Source organism: Equus caballus, chromosome 18 (genome assembly GCF_041296265.1).
Source record: "Equus caballus isolate H_3958 breed thoroughbred chromosome 18, TB-T2T, whole genome shotgun sequence".
NCBI classification, from domain to species: domain Eukaryota; kingdom Metazoa; phylum Chordata; class Mammalia; order Perissodactyla; family Equidae; genus Equus; species Equus caballus.
Window position 1 is genome coordinate 77487210 of NC_091701.1, and position 18041 is coordinate 77505250.

Genomic DNA, 18041 nt, shown 5'->3' on the forward strand with positions numbered 1-18041 from the left:
AGAAACACTCCTCTAGAACTGCATCTAAACAGGACTAAAAAGCTACCAATCTTTCAATAGCATTACTTGAACTAAAACCAATTCACACAACAGTGAAGAAATCATCTATACTTTTAATTTCACTATAGAAAATAAAAAGAGTTTAAAAAAAGGTTTAATACTATAACTACGTACATTAAAAAAAACCAAAAAACTTTTTGTGAGGAAGATTGGCCTGAGCTAACATCTGTTGCCAATCTTCCTCTGTTTTATGTGGGACAGCACCACAGCATGGCTTGATGAGCAGTGCCAGGTCTGCACCCAGGATCTGAACCTATGAACCACGGGCCACCAAAGCAGAGCACATGAACTTAACCACCGTGCCACTGGGCTGGCAAAAAACACCACCACCAAATAATATGTAAAAGTCAAACTTCAGTGAGAATTCAAAGAGTAGGCATTATTTGGTAGTATAAAGCTCAGAAGTCAACACCATAGTCCTAGAGATACTTGTTTTAAAAGAAAGAACTTTTTCATTTTTGCCTTTAAAACAAAGACAGAAGAACGGACTATTCAATGAACAGTGGCAGTTAAGAAGAAAAGAAACATAAACTAACATAAAAAAAGAACATTTAGCTTGAAAACAAATAGCTTCAGGTTTTTAAAAAATTTTTTTAAGTACGTCAAAACAAATTTAGGTTACAAATATAGAAGTCTGCTAATTTTTTAAAACACAAAATGGAGAAATATCAAGTGTTATAACTCAGAATTCTGGAATAAGTTGCTATAAAAGTTATCAAGCTGACAAAAATACCTTTGCAAGACGAGGAACTGTTGTTGGAAAATCGGAATGCCCAAGTTGACCAAAGGTATTGCTACCCCATGAGTAAACCTGTTAGAAAATCAAGCAAAGCAGGTAAGAGTTGTGAGTCTGATTTTGCACATCAGCTCTGAATCTGGATAATATATGTATATACCAACAGTTACACACAGATTACTTATACTAGGCTTTCCACTCTTTAAAATAACAGACATTAAGAAAATTCATTTTTTCCATTAAAAAATTTTTTGAGGTATAATTGATAAGTATTAGTTTCAAGTGTACAACACAAAGATTCAACATTTGTATGTGTTGTGAAATGCTTACCACAATAAGTCTAGTTAACATTCATCACTATACATAATAACAAATTTTTGTGTGATGAAAGCTAAGAATTACTCCCTTAGTAACTTTTAAGTATGCAATACAGTATTATCATTTTTTTTTTTTAAGATTGGCACCTGGGCTAACAACTGTTGCCAATCTTTCTTCTTTTTTTTTTTTTTTTTCTGCTTTATCTCCCCAAACCCCACCGTACATAGTTGTATATCTTAGCTGCAGGTCCTTCTAGTTGTGGGATGCGGGACGCCGCCTCAACGTAGCCTGACCAGCGGTGCCATGTCCGCGCCCAGGATCCGAACCCTGGGCCGCCGCAGCAGAGCGTGCGAACTTAACCACTCGGCCACGGAGCCAGCCCCAGTATTATTAACTATAGCAGCAATGCTGTACATTAGATTCCTTCACTCATTCATTTTATAGCTGGAAGTTTGTACCTTTTGACCCCCTTCACCCATTTTGCCCACCCACCCACCCCCTGCCTCTGGCAACCACCAACCTATTCTCTGTATCTATGAGCTCGGGTTGTTGTTGTTGTTGTTTTTAGATTCCACATAAAAGTGAGATCATATGGCATTTGTGTTTCTCTGTCTAATCTAAGAAAAATTCATTTTTAAATAAAACCAGAGATAATGGGCAGACAGAGTACATAGGAAGACACATAGCCCAAGGGTTAACAACAACGAGCGTTTTTCAGGTGTTTACTACCTGCCAGGCATTGTTCTTAACACTTTCTTCATATTAATTAATCCTTAATTCTCACAACAATCCTTTTTTTTTTTTACAGATGAGAAAACTGGCCCAGAGAAGTCACAAACTTGTTAAGTGGTAGAGCCAGGATTTAATCCCAGGAATTATCCTATACTTCCTCTTACAAAGAAAGTGATAAAAAATAAGGTAAGTGCTATAAAGAAAAAGGAAGCATGATTCTTTACTCTGTAGATAGAAAACCTTTCAATACATGAAGAGTCATTGTAGGAGAATCAGAAGTACCTATGCTCCACCACAGACAAAAGAAAACTAGATTCCAATGATGATGTTTAACGAAAATGGTTTTGTTTTTTCTGATTATAAAACGAATTCATGGTCACTGTACAAACTGTGACAGTACAAAGAAACAAAAAGAAAGTGAAAACCTCCGATGAATCGAACACTTAGAGAAAACTACTATTTTGTTTTGGGAACAGACACATTTCCAGAAATTTTAATGTCTACTAAATAGAATGTATTTATATACAAAATGGAAAGTGCAAAATGGGACTATACTATCATTGCTGTTTTGTGATCTTACATTTTTACTTAATGCTATGCGTTGACATTTTTCTATGTCAATAAATATAGAGCTACAACATCATTTATAGTAACTACATAGAACTCCACTGTGGGTGTAGTTTAATCAATTACCTAATGATGTAAGCATACTTATTAATAATTACTTTTTGGGGCTGGCCCTGTGGTGCAGCAGGTAAGTGCGCATGTTCCGCTTCTGTGGCCCGGTTCGCCGGTTTGGATCCCGGGCACCCCTTGTCACGCCATGCTGTGGTAGGCATCCCACATATAAAATAGAGGAAGGTGGGCAAGGATGTTAGCTCAGGGCCAGTCTTCCTCAGCAAAAAGAGGAGGATTGGTAGCAGTTAGCTCAGAGCTCATCCTCCTCAAAAAAAAAAAAAAATTTATTTTCAATTCTTCAATATAAAAAATTACATTAAAAATCCTTGAGTATACATATTTGTGTATCTATTTCCTTAGGCTAAATTCCTAGGCAAAACCTCTGGGTCAATGAATATGTACGTTCTGATTTATGATACATACCGACAAACTGTCTTCCAGCAAGGTCCAATGTACATTCCCACCAGCACTGTATGTACCTTTTTCCCATCCTAACCAACATCCAGTATTAAATGCAGTCCTTGCTAATCTGATAGGTGAGAAAATATTTTACTGTTGTTTTAATTTAAATTTGTTTACTAAGTGGTTGACTATCTTTTCACTCATTTCAGGCCTTTTCTATTTCTTCTTTTATGAATGGAATATAAATATCCTTTGACAATAATTCTTCATGCATCAGGCAGGAATACTTTATTATATGCGTTACAAATTTTTTTTCCAGCTTATGTATCTTAATTTTGTTTGCGGTGTTTTTTGCTGTTTAAGACTGTTGAATTATTATGCAGACAGACATATCTCTACTTTATAATTTCTGGTTTTTTGATGTGATGTCCTTTTCTACTCCTCAGGTTTCTACTCCTCAGGTTATTGAAAAAAATAACCTAAATTTGTTCTTACACATGTATGGTTTTATTTTTTAACATCTACATCTTCATTCCATCCAGAAGTAGAATATGTAAAGTTACCTTAATTTTCTTCTGCAAATAAAAAGCCAGTGGTTCCAACAGTATTTACTGACTACTCAGTCTTGTTTCTCCAACTGATAAGAAAAGCCCACTTTATCATACACTAAATTCTCATGCATATTTGGGTCTGTTTTTAGTCTACAGGTATATTTCTGTTCCACTGATCTGTTTTTAGTTTTATTTTTTATAAGACCAATTCTTACCCTTCCTTTCTGTTCTTTTTCAGAATTTATGTGACTCACCTCCTATATTTATTCTCCTGGAATATTTTGGGGATTATTTTATCAAGTTGTAAATGTTATATTGGAATATTTTGGGGACTGTACTGAATTTACACTGGTCTTATTTAAGGCTCTAGGAAGAAACGGCATTTCTGCAACGTTGACTCATCTAAAAATAAAAACTCTCTCCCTTTACTCCTATTTTATTTTATGATCTATGAGAAGAGTTTTCCAGGTTGTGTCATATGGGCGCTACAAGTTTTCTATTAAGAATATTCCTATTTTGGGCTGGCCCCGTGGCCGAGTGGTTAGGTTCGCGCGCTCCGCTGCAGGCGGCCCAGTGTTTCGTTAGTTCGAATCCTGGGCGCGGACATGGCACTGCTCATTAGACCACGCTGAGGCAGCGTCCCACATGCCACAACTAGAAGAACCCACAACGAAGAATACACAACTATGTACCGGGGGGCTTTGGGGAGAAAAAGGAAAAAATAAAAAAAATCTTAAAAAAAAAAAAAAAAAAAAAAAAGAAGAATATTCCTATTTCCTTAATACTTTTGCTGTAATTATGAACAGCTTCTTTTTCCTTAAGGACATTTTCGCTTTTCTCTTTTGTTTGTAAGAAAGCTAGCAATTTTTATACGTTTATTTTGTAACTGATCACCTTCCTAATCTCTTATTTTTAAGCCTTTTAGATTCATAATATTAATAACAATAAATTATCCTTTTCTTTCCTAATATTTACATTTATTTATATGGACTATGTTAGTTTTTCGGCTAGCCTAGTATGCGAAATTTAAAATAAACTAAAATATTTAAAGGGTTTAGAATCCTTTAAGGACTTTTCCTAAAAAGACAAAGGGAGTGATGAAAAATCACTGTATGAATATACTTAAGAATAACTCGAACAACTACTTTTCTTAGGAGGGTTATGAATATGGGCATGGTCTTAAGTGATTCTGGAGGCCACTTTCAGGTCCCATAATTTTAAAGAGAAATGCCTTTTTTTCTTTTCTTAGTGTCTTACTTGCAGATTTTCTTCATCAAAGAACTAATAAAAATTCACCAATACCCTGGAAAATTCTGAGTTCTACTTTTCAATGAGAGCATGTTATAGAAAGCTTCTTTGTCAGGGAGACCAGTGTTTAATCCATACTCTACTACCACATGTGTGACTTGAGACAAAGTTACATAATTTCTCGAAACCTCCCTTTCCTCATCTGTAAAATGGAAATAACAATGCAATGTAAAACACTGGAAAGATCAAATGAGACATGGTATTGTTGCCTGACACGTAGCAGATACTCAGTAAACGATGGTGCAATCTTGTCTTGTTGGCCTTCCACGAAATTAAGATCAGCTTTTAATAGTCTGCCTCCTACCTGGGATTTCGCAGTAAGTGCAAGAGAATGGTAACCACCTGCCTCCAGATGGATTACTTCTTTGCCATCCAGACATTTCACACACAATGGCTGAAGCCTTAAAGAAAAACATGGACACACACACACAAACTCAAAGTAAGAAGTAGTCTCAGCAAGGATTATAGCCTTTCTCAAATTATAGAGCAAGTGCTTTCAAGGAAAAATAAACATTTCAAAAGAAAACATTAAATAAAAATACTGGATGTATGTTCAATCTACTCCTAAGTATTATAAGTAATTGTGCATGGTTTTAATTTTATCTTTGTCTGTCAATCACTAATTAACCACCATAATTCAGAATGTGTTGTGAATCATGAAACTACTAAATCACTCATACAGCAGAGTCCGTAGCAGGGTATGCTGAGGACGCAATAACGTGTAGCCATGTTTGCCTTCACTCTTCATATTGACTGGCTGTCTGAGACGGCCGCTCCATCACAGACCTTCACCAGTGCCAAAAATACCATAAGAGCTCCTCTTCACAAACGACAGTGTTCCTTGATTACATGGACAGAAATGGTTTAACACTGTGGTTAAAGCGATTTTGGCAGTAGCCGAGAGACATCTTTCAGGTTAAAAAAATTGTTGGCTCTTTTTTATAAGTTAAAAACTCGAACCATTCAAGTTTGTCAATGAAATACAATCTTATCCCAAACTCCTCTTTCTGTATTCCAAGATGAATATACATCAAAGAGGTGACGGAAAGGTACAGCATGGATACTTGAGTCCTTTGTTTTTAGGAACAAATTCAAGACTAAGACGACAGTTTTTGGGTTTTTTTCCTTTAATCTGGAGCTAGAAGGGACCAGACTTCTATGAGGAAATGGAGATGAGAGACCTTCACAGGAGAGAGGGTTGTTTAAGCCCATTCCTAACAGCAAATCCCGGTGGCACTTACCTAGGCAGCACATCGCCATGGCCCAGCTGCCCTTCCTTCCCTTTGCCCCAGGTCCACACCTCTGTTCTCAGGGAAGGCAGGAGTGCATCTGCTTCTCCACTGTATGTAGGGGTCAAAACCACCGTCCGCGTTTTCACCCGTGCAGCTTTTCTTAAGAGCCTGGGGGAAACTGAAAACAAATCAGAGATGGGGTGAGGGGGTAGACAGGTCGGAAAAAAGATATCATTTTGATAAGCTGCTGACTTTCAAAGAGACACACTGACATGGTATTTATGAAGTACATTCTATAGGTTCTCCGCAAAAATGGAGCTTTAATAGTCAAATGAGTTTGGTAAATGCTGCCTACTACATCCTATCCTCCCACTACCTGCCCCATAGAAATTCACACATACATTAGCATGCTAAAGGCACTGACAAGTCCTACAATGAAAAGGCCTGTTTCAATTTGTTTAACACAGCCCCACTCCCAAACATTTGGCCACAGAATCCTTTTTTGTATAACCTTTATGTTACACAGGATGTCGGTGTGACATCCTAAGGAACTTATATTCTAAAGAACATGCTTAACAAAATACTACACTAAAACCGATAAATACGTTTTCTATTTCAAAGCAGAGTTAACTTAGATCTTTCCAAGCCAAGATCTAAGTTCAAATATATTATAAATATTCTAGTGAAGTATTTATTTTTGATACAAAATTTAAAAGTTTCTACGGTGGTAAAAAGTAAATAAATGGGAAGTACTAAAAAGTTGTTGTATTTTGCTTGCCTACATCAAATTATTTTATAGAGAAATTAACCTTTAAAAAAGAATGATAACATCTTTTATAGTGCTCAAAATTATAACAAAGGCATAAAACACCATGTAAATCTTGTATACCAATTTGGTGACAGGATGGATATGTCTTGAGGAAAATCATCAAATGTCACTAAATACAGACTTAGTCACTTTTTCATTAAATTGTGGGTCACAAAAAAGTGATCATCACCGGCTAAGATCAACACCTTTTCTGGCGAGTGTACCATTCATTTGTACATACAGAGACTAGCAAACAAAACCTACGTGAAGTTTCCTCAAAGATGTATTTCAGATAATTTTAAAAGAAAGAGATGAAAAAGAGTACGTGTAAGATTTTTCTAAAGATACTTTAGGTTACTAAGTAAAATTTAACCTAAGGAAATAAACCTGTTGGTGGGACTGCATATTCATATGATCTAATGACATGACAAAAATCAATATTCCACATGTATGGTTTAAGGAAATCTCAAATATGTTTACACTAAAAATGCTAAAGGACATTTCAGAAAAGAAAATTTTGACACAAGATTCTCTTTCAGACTTCATAGAATTCATGGGCTTTCTTTACACACACACACGAACACACCCAAATTGATCAGGACTAAGGGTTTTATTTGTGTAGATGAAAATCTAGTGGCAAGGAGAATAAGGAGGCAGGATAACAGAAGTGCTCAGTGGCACAACAGAGCAATAAGTAAACAGAACAAGTATAGGAAACAGGGGTAGAGCAGGAAAGGTAAGTTTTAGTACAGCCTAGGATTCCAAACTTTAGAGCTTTGCGCAAAATAGCGTAAAGCAGGGGTTGGTAAACTATAGCCCATGGGCCAAATACAGTACATTGCCTGTTTTCGCAAATAAAGTTTTACTGGAATACAGCCTTGCTCATTTAGTTACGTACTGTCTATGGCTGCTTTTAGGCAATAACAGCAAAGTTGAGTAGTTGTATGACAGAGACCGTATGGCCTGCAAATCATAAAATATTTCTCTTTACCTCTTTACATAACAAGTTTACCAGCTCCAGGTCTAATCCAATGCTTTTCACACTTTAAAGTGCACACTAATCACGCAGGGATCTTGTTATAATACATGTTCTGATTGAATACAAAAAGCTAGTTTATTATAATATAGCATGTGATGTCAGGAGCATCTTGGATTCACCAAAAGTCAATTCACAAAACCTGGTTATTTCCTTACCTTGTGACAACAATCCAGGGAGGGAAAGTCTTCGGCTGCCTCCCTCTGATTCTTCTTCTCTGATATCTACAAGACTTGAACTTTTCTTTCCTTGCATTGATTCCTGTTTCACCTGCTCTTCTCGGCTATCTTTCAGACCTTCCGGGCCTATGGAACTACCGCCTGCCTGAGCCCCAGGTTCACAAGGGGCTGTACTATAAAAGTTCATAACTTTCTTAAGAGACAAGGCCCCAGCTTCATACGTAGCAGCCACTCTCACACCAACAGCAGATGCGCAAGAGACCACTAGGCTGTTTAGGGCTGAGGTGCTTGTGGTCGGTGGACTGTGAAGATTAGGAATTGCTTCTTTTACAAGAGGCTAAAATATACACACATAAAAAAGTATATAAAAATATAATCCTGCATACAACAAGCAATCAATAACAAGAAAGTTTAATATCCATTACTCTCTGTAAATATAAGACTCTAAAACAAAGGCTTCTTCATCTCCAACTTAAAGGGATCCACTCTTGATCATAAATTTAACAAATTATATGGAAATGAGTACTCAAAATACAGTTTCTTATCAAAAATACTTCCTTTTTTTTCAGAAGGAGGAAGATTCACCCTGAGCTAATATCCACTGCCAATCCTCCTCCTTTTTTTGCTTGAGGAAGATTAGCCCTGAGCTAACATCTGCACCAATCCTCCTCTATTTTTTGTATGTGGGATGCCTCCAGAGCATGGCTGATAAGTGGAGTAGGTCTGTGCCCAAGATCCAAACCTGTGAACCCGGGCTGCTGAAGCGGAGAATGCAGAACTTCAACCACTATGCCACAGGGCCGGCCCCCAAACTATCTCCTTTTGAGTGCTGTTTTTCCATGGTATTTAAAAATAAGTCCCAGCTGCTTTTATAAAATTAAGCACAGTAAAAGGGGAGAGGAAATAAAGGTATGGAAAACACAGCCTTTAATACGAAGTACACTGTGACAGCCCTGGATAGAAAATTGCACAGATTCAAGTTTTACAATTGATCGCTTTTAGGAAATTTTACACAGATTGCTACTAAGAAATATCAGAAAAAACTATGGTTTTTTTTTTAAAAAAAAAGGCTTTTCCTAAAATGTTTTATAAATGGAAATTCAGGTACAGCATACATAGGCAGAAAAATAAGTTACACCTCTGACCTATCAGTCCCCAAATTATGTTCTTAAATTCAAGTCCTTCTACATCCCATCAATGAGTTATTTTCCATGACCAGGGGCTGCGTCAGCTGAAGAGTTACCTTTGCTCTTGCTACCACAGAGAGTAGATGGGGTAGGTTAATAATTAAACATTCAGAACCAATATTCTTAGTGTTATTCATAGCTGTATTAGAAAGTCAAACTGAAGTTTTCTAATACCTTAGTGAAAAATCAGTTGAAACTTACTCTGAGCTGTCAAACACCACTGTCTACTAAAAAGGAAAGTCATTAAATGTACTTGCTAAACACACAAAAAAGTTTCTGGCTTATCAGCATAGGTCACATGAAAAATTTGCTTCCTATGCTATCCAAAGCGTATATATACATTCCTTAATTCGTCCTGAATTGAAAACCAATCCAAAGAAATTTTTTTTAACACTGGCTTTTGATTTTCTTAAAGGAAGTAATTCCTGTGGCCTAACACGCATAGAGCCTGAATTAAAGTAGGTACTCAATACACTTTGTTGAATTAAATACTAAATTCATAAGAGTTATTTCTGTGCAACTGAGTCTTTAATTAAATATACGACAAAATAAACAAATATACTATATAAAACAAAAGATAAATACAAAGCCTATTACTTCCTTGGTGATACAGTTCCCATGATAACTTGTTCAGAAGAACCAACATGTCTATTTTCACTCTTTGTTTACAGAAGCTCATAATAAAAGCAGCCATGGTATTTAGGGGTGACTAGTTTAAGGGGTTCTTATATAAACTTCAAACTATTTTTTAACTGGCTCCTCTACTTAATTATATTTAACAATACATAAAATAAACAAAACAAAAACACCTAACCAGCAATTTTGATGAAAGACATAATTTTAGGAGTCCCAGTCAACTAATAATAAAATTCAGTAGTGAGATATAGTTAGTCTTCACTGCCAAATATTATGATTTATTTCACAAAAGTAAGATAGTCTTTCAATTATATTTGGCCAGAAGATAAAAAACTTGTCTTAAACTACATAAATTCCTCGTAAGTACGACTGAGGCACTATTCACAAAAACAGAATTAAATTTAGTATAAACACACACTGCCAACTTTTGTTAAACACACATGCTTTAGCATGGGTAACAAAAAATTTACGCGTTTACAAAATAAGTCCAAAGGAAAATGCAATTTCAATGACGATAATCAAATAAACTGTATACAATAAACTGTTAACTTCAAATTTAATAAATTAGAGAAATGATTTTTAACAAGTCAAACTTTTTCACAAGCATTTTCAAGTCTAAGAATTTTCTACATGCATTCCTGTTAAATTATTTCTTTTGTTTTGTTTAGATTTTTATAATACCTTTCTCCAAACAGCTTATTCTTAAAGAGAAATAAAATATCCACAAGCTTCAGTGAGTAAACTGCAAAATAAAAACTGTTTCTTAAAACACCTTAAGCCACGTTCTCACTCTGCCAAAGTGAACAACGGGAATAAAGATTCAAGAGGCTACGTGGTTTCAAAACCTGAAAACACACCACAGGACAGTTCTTTTTGTTTTATTTTCTTATACAGGTAAAAGCAAAATTAAAAGGCTTACACTACAAGTAAAGAACAGATTATCCTTTTAAAACAATTTGTTTTAAGCAGGGAGACTCAAGCTTTACTGTATGCTACTGGTAAATAGCTTTTCTCCATTTACAAGTTTTCAAAATGAGAGTAGTTTAAATAACATGAAGAAAATATTAACCCCCTCCCCCACAATAAAGCCCAGTAACGACCACAGGTATAGCTGAAAAATATTTAAACAATATGTGATGCCAGTAAGTTTTCTTTCTAAGTCTGCCTACAATTGAGGGATCCACCACATAACAACCTTCTCTGATAAAGAAGGCAAAGACTTTTCTCTACTTAATCTGGAGAGTAGCACAAACACAGGTGAGAAGAATCTTGTAAATATAAACTATAGTAGATTAAACTATTTAAGGGCTCACCAAAATTCAGCACCTTAGCCATGGGGGAAAAGTACTAGGAAAAAAAATAGGATTTTGTTACTTACAAAACAAGCCTAGCATGACATTTTTCAACATCATAAAGGGCCAGAATTTGAACATAAAGAATAATTTTTAATTAACCCAAGTTTTTCCTTATCTATGCTAACATGATAAGACATACTTATAGTCAAATTCAAAAAATAAAAAATGCTACCATGCATTAGGCATTTTAAAGCTTCTAAAGAAAAACTCACATGGTTCAACTCCAAAAATACTTTATAAAATTTAGCAGGTACCTGAGATGCCATTGGCTTTTCACTGTTCTCTGAGTTCTCCCTTATTGAACGATCTGACAGCTTCTGCACGTATTCATCCACTGCCTGAGTGTCAGGGTACGATGGTATATTTCTGGCAGAAGAAATTTCAGATGTTCCCATGACGTCTTGTTGGGAGGAAATGGCATCACCACTCGTGGTCTGAACATTTCCAACATTCAGTTCAGTAGCAATGGGCAGATCATTTTCTACAAGAGTGTTCTCAAATACCTCTCCCCGGCTGTCAACGGTTTCAGTGGAGGGGCTGATGGCAGTGTTGGCCTGGTTTTCTGCCTGGGATTCTGACAGTGTCACACCTAATGGGCAACAATGACTGTCTGATATAATTACATGGTCTTCTTTATCAGTCATAGTAATTAAGAGCTGGCTGCACTGGTTGCATCTTTCTGGGACTGGCTTCAGATCCTGGGAAGGGAGGCATTGGACGAGTGCTAAGCTGTGGAACGCACCACAGGCAACTTGTAGCACCACTCGCCCAGCAAGATGTTCCACCTTTTGTGGCTTTGTAACTGGGAAGGTAGTGGTAATGAGACCCAACTGACAACCAGTACCCCATGCCCAAATCTCTCTGCTTATTGATAATGCCAGAGTGTGCTCCTCACCACATGCCAACTGCAAAATCCTGACTGCTAACAAAGGACTGGTCTCAGAATCAGAAATGCTGACAGGATTCGGTTCTGGAACATACTGCTGGTTAGCTATCGCACACTGGCCAGCAGAGTTCTCCCCCCACATGTACACTACACCACTTTCTGTCACTGCTCCATTGTGGAAACTCCCTGTTGCCACAGTAACAACAAATTGCCCAACCAGGGCATTTTCTAGAATGGGGCTACTCGGACAAACTTCTGCTGGTTCACTTCTCCAGGGAAGAGTCCCAAAGCTGTAGACTTCACCATCTGAAAGTTGGAAAAAAAAAGAGGGAGTTAGTGAATTAACTAGAAATTTATCAGTAAAGTTTTAGTTCCCTCTAAGTTTAACAAAATAGGAGTCTTTTTTTAAAATTTTCAAAAGCACAATTGTAGAGATTTGGTTCAAGCATACAATACTTCATTTATTCATCTTTTAACAAATAACATCTTTTACAATGCTGAAATATAGTGAGAATTTCTACAAACTGCAAGAGACTACTTTCAAATGAAGGGTATTAATTCCTTTCCTTCAGCCTCATCCTTCAAACTCCTAGCATCGATCCACCACAATCGGCTATCATCATAGGCTATTACAGAAGCAGATCCCAAGCACTCAAAGACAAAATGATGATCACATTAAGATAAAATAAGCAGAAGATACAAAAGGCACATTTGCTAACATCTACAACATTCACTACTACTGAACAAGTCAGAGCCACAGAAAATTATGCAATGGCATAAAAATAGTAGAGACCCATTCTGGCCAAAACTAAGAACATTAGCTTTATGTCTGCATGTTGCACAGAAAGCACCAGAGTTAACAAGACATGACCATCTTCATGTTCTGTACCATATTATGTATAATTTGTAAATGTTACATATAATATATATTGTATACTAGATATTTGATAGCCTTTGTAGGGTGACTGGCTGGCTGTAGGATGAAAACAAAAAGCACCAGGGAGTTGGGTACACAAATGATGATAACCTGCTTGTGTCCAGGTGCACTGCCAAGTCATGTTACTGTAGCACCAGAGAAGTCGGCGGCATGTATATGTGATCTATGCTGGCTAAAAAACTTAAATGGGGGACCGGCCCCATGGCCGAGTGGTTAAGTTCACACGCTCCACTTCAGCGGCTCAGCGTTTTGCCAGTTCAGATCCTGGGCATGGACCTAGCACTGCTCGTCAGGCCACGCTGAGAGAGCATCCCACACAGCACAACCAGAAGGACCTACAACTAGAATATACAACTATATACTGGGGGACTTTGGGGGAGAAAGAAAATAAATAAATAAAAAGAAGACTGGCAACAGATATTAGCTAAGGTGCCAATCTTCAAAAAAAAAACAACAAAAAACTCAAATGGAACAAAGACTTGGCCATGAGTTTTGAAAAATATTATACCAAGCTCACTATCCTTTCTTTTCCATATGACCAGAGACTTACTCATTTTTCAAAATTAATGAAGAAATAAGTACTATTTTTTTCCCACAGGCAGCAATTGAGTTGATGATGAAAAAACTGTAGGTTTTATCTTTGGATTATACATGGCACACATTTATATACTCGAATTAACTCACCACAATGTCTACATAAGGAATAAGAACAGAATAGTGACCAGAGGGAAGATACGAGCTTTCATTAGGGAACTTCCAGTCTGGAAAACGAGTGCTGGGAAAGTAAGCTCACTGGTTACTATCTTTTAAACTTTTCTTCCCAAGTGATGTAACAGTACACTTAAAACAGCTCACCAACTCTTTCCATTGATATTATTCCACCAGAGAAAGCAATACTGCAAAGAAACGAATATTTAAAGACCCTTCCTTTTTTTAACCTGGAGTACCCCAAAAATAGTGAATCAGTGAAGCGTCCTCGTTGAATCATCAGCTAATAGTCAAAATGACTAGACACAAAGCAGTTTGAAAATCTCCAGCATTCAATCAGTAGTACCATGCTCTCACCTGGAAAGGGAGCACAGATCTTTCTGCCATTTCAAACTACACACTTGGGTGAGATGAGATTTTTTTGTAACTTTGACACTTAAAACCCGGACACTGCTTAAATATGAACAATGATAAGCTATTTATATATTTCTTAAAAGTTTTCCCTCAGTTGTTCCAACTTTGTAAGTATGATTCTAGATTTTAACGATATCATATTCATGAAGGGTTCCTAAATATCTTATTGAAGGGCTAACAAAACATAGTAACAGAATTCCACTGATATATGCTTGAGAATGATACATTTTAAAGCCCAGAGGGTAGGTAGGTACTGAATATAGTCATATTCTTAAAGACACTTTCCAAATTCTGGCCTAATGTTCTTACATGTTATTGTAACAAAAGTGACATAATAATAAAAGGGTTAGAAACAAATCCATGTTTACCCCATAAAACCACCAAGGTCAGTTTTTAGCTTCGTTTCCTAGAATCTGTCTTATCTTAGTTTCTACAAGGAAAATACCAAACCATTATTTAATACTAAATAAATGTTTACAGAGCAGAAATCTATGAATTAGTGAAGTCAATGGCAGTCCTGGCCCAAATCAAATTTGCTATGATTGAGTTGTAAACTGCCATCAAATTAAAGGCAACTCTCTCTATAAATTACAGCCTATGTTTCTATCTGTCACAGATTTATAGATTTTATTATATGCTCTTATAAGTATTATTTATACCTGAAAAAAACTGTACTGAGACAGTAGAGCCAAGTGGCTTAAAAAGCAGGCTTTGAAATCAGACTCTCTGGGTTCAGTCCTGACTCTGACACTCCAATAGTTGTGTGTGCTTGGGAAAATTATTGATACACACACACACACCCCACCCCCAACCTTCAGCTTTCTCATCTGTGAAGTGGGGATAACACCAGTAGCTACCTAATAAGGTGGCTGTGAAGACTCCATGAGATAACACAAAGTACTTAGTATAGTGACCGGCACACGTAACTGTTTAATAAACATTAGCTATTATTAGCATTATTATTCTAATTCATTTAATGAACAAAAGCTACGCAAGAGTTTCTAAATAGGTAACCTTCCAAAAGTTACTTTTTCGTGTACTTATTACTATATAATTTAAGAACTATAATTCTCTTTTATTCTAATTATGGTATATCTTAAATTTAGCAACTAATTTGATTTCTGATAAAGGGAGTAAGAACATATTTTGAAAAACAAAGGCACATAAGGTCCAGCAAAGTGCATCAGGAACCAGTGGTATCCAGTAACTCTCTGACTTGCTCTTACCCACCCAGGCAGTTGTGAGCGTTTCAGTCAGTATTTGCTAAGCCATTCTTTTCAATACCTTCAGTCAGAAGAACTCCATGTTTCACTCCAAGGGCTGCTTGAAGAACAGTCTTTCCTCCCCAGCCTGGCAATCTCTCTGGTGTTACAGAACAGGATCCTGCCTGCCAGACATGGACCAGGCCTCTTTCTTTGGATCCTTCCGCCTCTATAGAGCTACAAACATCAAGAAAAACAGCCTAATTGTTCCTGCAATTCTGAACTGCATCGTTTGTTCTTTTTTTTTTTTTTTTTGGTGAGGAATAATGGCCCTGAGCTAACATCTGTGCCAACCTTCTGCCATTTTGCACATGGGATGCCACCACAGCATGGCTTGATGAGCGATGCATAGGTCTGCGCCTGGGATCTGAACCCATGAACCCTGGGCCACTGAAGCAGAGCATGCAAACTTAACCAACTATGCCACCAGGCCCGTCCCTATCTTTTGCTCTTAATACTTTCATGAGATTTGTATCTTTTACCAGCTCGTGGGTGACTAGGTCAGACAGTCTAAATAGCACCTATTTTATCCTTTGGTTACGACACAGAAGCAAAGATAAAACCACTATATAAAAGGCTTGAGAATAATCTAAACCCATAGATACTCATCTCTAAGAAGCAAACAAAGCCTGGCCTACTTTTTTAAGTTTTATGATTTAGTAGCATAAAATTTCAAGATTCTAAGAATATTCCTTGTTTAGATAGTAAAGTTACATGTCCCAAGTTGGAGTCTTATTTTAAATTTTTAGTTTTTAATTTGGTAAAAAAGTATTTGATGAGAAAGATAGAAGGAATAGGTGTCCATGTTTCACTTTACACTAAGTTTCAGCTCTATAATTGCTATTTACATTTTTAAGAATCAAATTTATAACAGGCACTAGTAAAATCCTTCATGCTTTACTCATGTTCTAGCCAAAGAATTCTTTCCATCTGATGACTCTGGTTCGAAGAACACAAAACACAGAGCTGCATAATAATGACCACATCTTAACTGCCTCGCCTTCTAAGACAGGGCATATTAAGATACCTGGGGTTTCCGTTATACAAAGTTTTCCTATGTGTCGCCACTGATAGTACATTTTCTTCATATTCTTTTCTTCTAAAACACTGATGCCAATATTTTAATGAGGCACAGAAACTTTTCTGGTTTTCTTTATTTTGTGATACCTAGGAATTTCTATTTTTGCTAAACAATATTCTTCTAAATTGTAATTAGGTATAACCACAGTTTCTGGAAGAAAATCCACAAACATAACCCTCTTTTTAAAATATCATCCATGACTAGTTTTCTACAATTAATAAGGCTACTTCTGAAAACCTGAAATTATTTATGAGAAAAAAAGGCTTCAAAAGCCTTAAACAGATGAAATGAAGAGATTTTGTTGTCTTTTATAAGCATAAGAAAAGAACCAGCAAGAAAGCTTACCACTAATCAGCTTTATTTTAATATCTTTCTCTCTTTACCAATCAACACAAATGTCACTATTCCTACTTAATAAACATCAACAAGAAAATTAAACTGAAGAGAAGCTAGACATACGTGAAATGTTTGTTGTGTTTTCCTAGAAGGATAGGGGAAAAGGAAGAAATGGTGTTACCTTCTCTTCTTTGCGTCCATCGGTCAGTGGGAGCACTCCATCACTAAATCATTTCCTCTTTGCAAAAGGTATATAAAGACCTACATGGCAAAACACAGGTAACCACAAAGAGCAGTGAAAAAATACTTTGCTATTTTATGCCTCAGATTAAAAAAAAAAAGGCAGCCCTCTAACAAGTGTACATTCACTGGGCAATAAATACGCAGTGAAACTATTTAAACTATTTCATATCCCGCCTGCCAAAGTCAAATATCTAGACTGAGCCTGCCCACTGAGCTTATAAAAATGCCTGTTGAAGTTAAACGTAACGTCAAAGGAAGAAAACACTACCTGCAATTAAGCTGTACTTCGTCAGGCAACAGATTTTGGTTATTATAAAGAATGAAGCTCAATCTGAAAACTCGGTGTGTTAAGTATTCATTACATACACAGTAAGGTTAATTTTTAAATGTTCTGGAACACAAACACTTAAATACCAAATAAGAAAGAACTTCTAAAATCTCTTCAGTAATGCATCAGATTCAAGTAGTTTTAAATTTACATTTTTCAGTAACGCACACAAAAAAATCACACCATTAAAATACAAAGTTTTCCATTTATGGGAACTAGCAGTATTTTCCCCAATCAACTTCAATTCAAAACCATAATCCAAAAGGCTAGAAGAAAGAAGTTTGAATTTTAAAGTATCTATTTTAAAATCCACCATTTAATAGAAAAGAGCTATATGAAAATTACAGTACAAATAGCATGACTCATCAGTTCAGAAACTCAATGTTTAATAAAGAGATAGAAATATAAACAGGCATACAGAAATGCTCAATGCATTTCAACTAAGAAATTCACATTTTAAGGGCACTTTATGAGAATAAAGGCAGTGAGATTTTATTTGTGTGAACTATAAAAATACTGGGGCCAAATGTCTGATTCTTCTGCAGCAGGATATGGCAGGGTCGCTGTGCTCTGACGCTGGCAGGGGTGATGTAAGATCCATCTGTTTACACCAGGTTGTCTGTGAATT

The 18041-nt window shown here is 36.3% G+C and overlaps 1 protein-coding gene across 10 annotated transcripts in view; it reads right to left on the bottom strand.

Annotated features, from left to right (window-relative positions):
* ALS2 (alsin Rho guanine nucleotide exchange factor ALS2) overlaps positions 1-18041 on the bottom strand; it is a 72330-nt gene that overhangs the window by 42841 nt on the left and 11448 nt on the right. For all 10 annotated transcript variants that reach the window (XR_002801361.2, XM_023622392.2, XM_023622396.2 and 7 more), the window contains 7 exons: positions 17024-17103; positions 15448-15602; positions 11473-12410; positions 8020-8377; positions 6027-6195; positions 5090-5186; positions 794-871 (listed from right to left, as the gene is read on the bottom strand). Coding sequence is in view for 9 of the 10 variants with exons in the window: in XM_023622392.2 (XP_023478160.1) it covers positions 794-871; positions 5090-5186; positions 6027-6195; positions 8020-8377; positions 11473-12410; positions 15448-15602; positions 17024-17043 (1815 nt within the window). In the remaining variant the exon portion in view is untranslated. The remainder of the gene's footprint in view (positions 1-793; positions 872-5089; positions 5187-6026; positions 6196-8019; positions 8378-11472; positions 12411-15447; positions 15603-17023; positions 17104-18041) is intronic.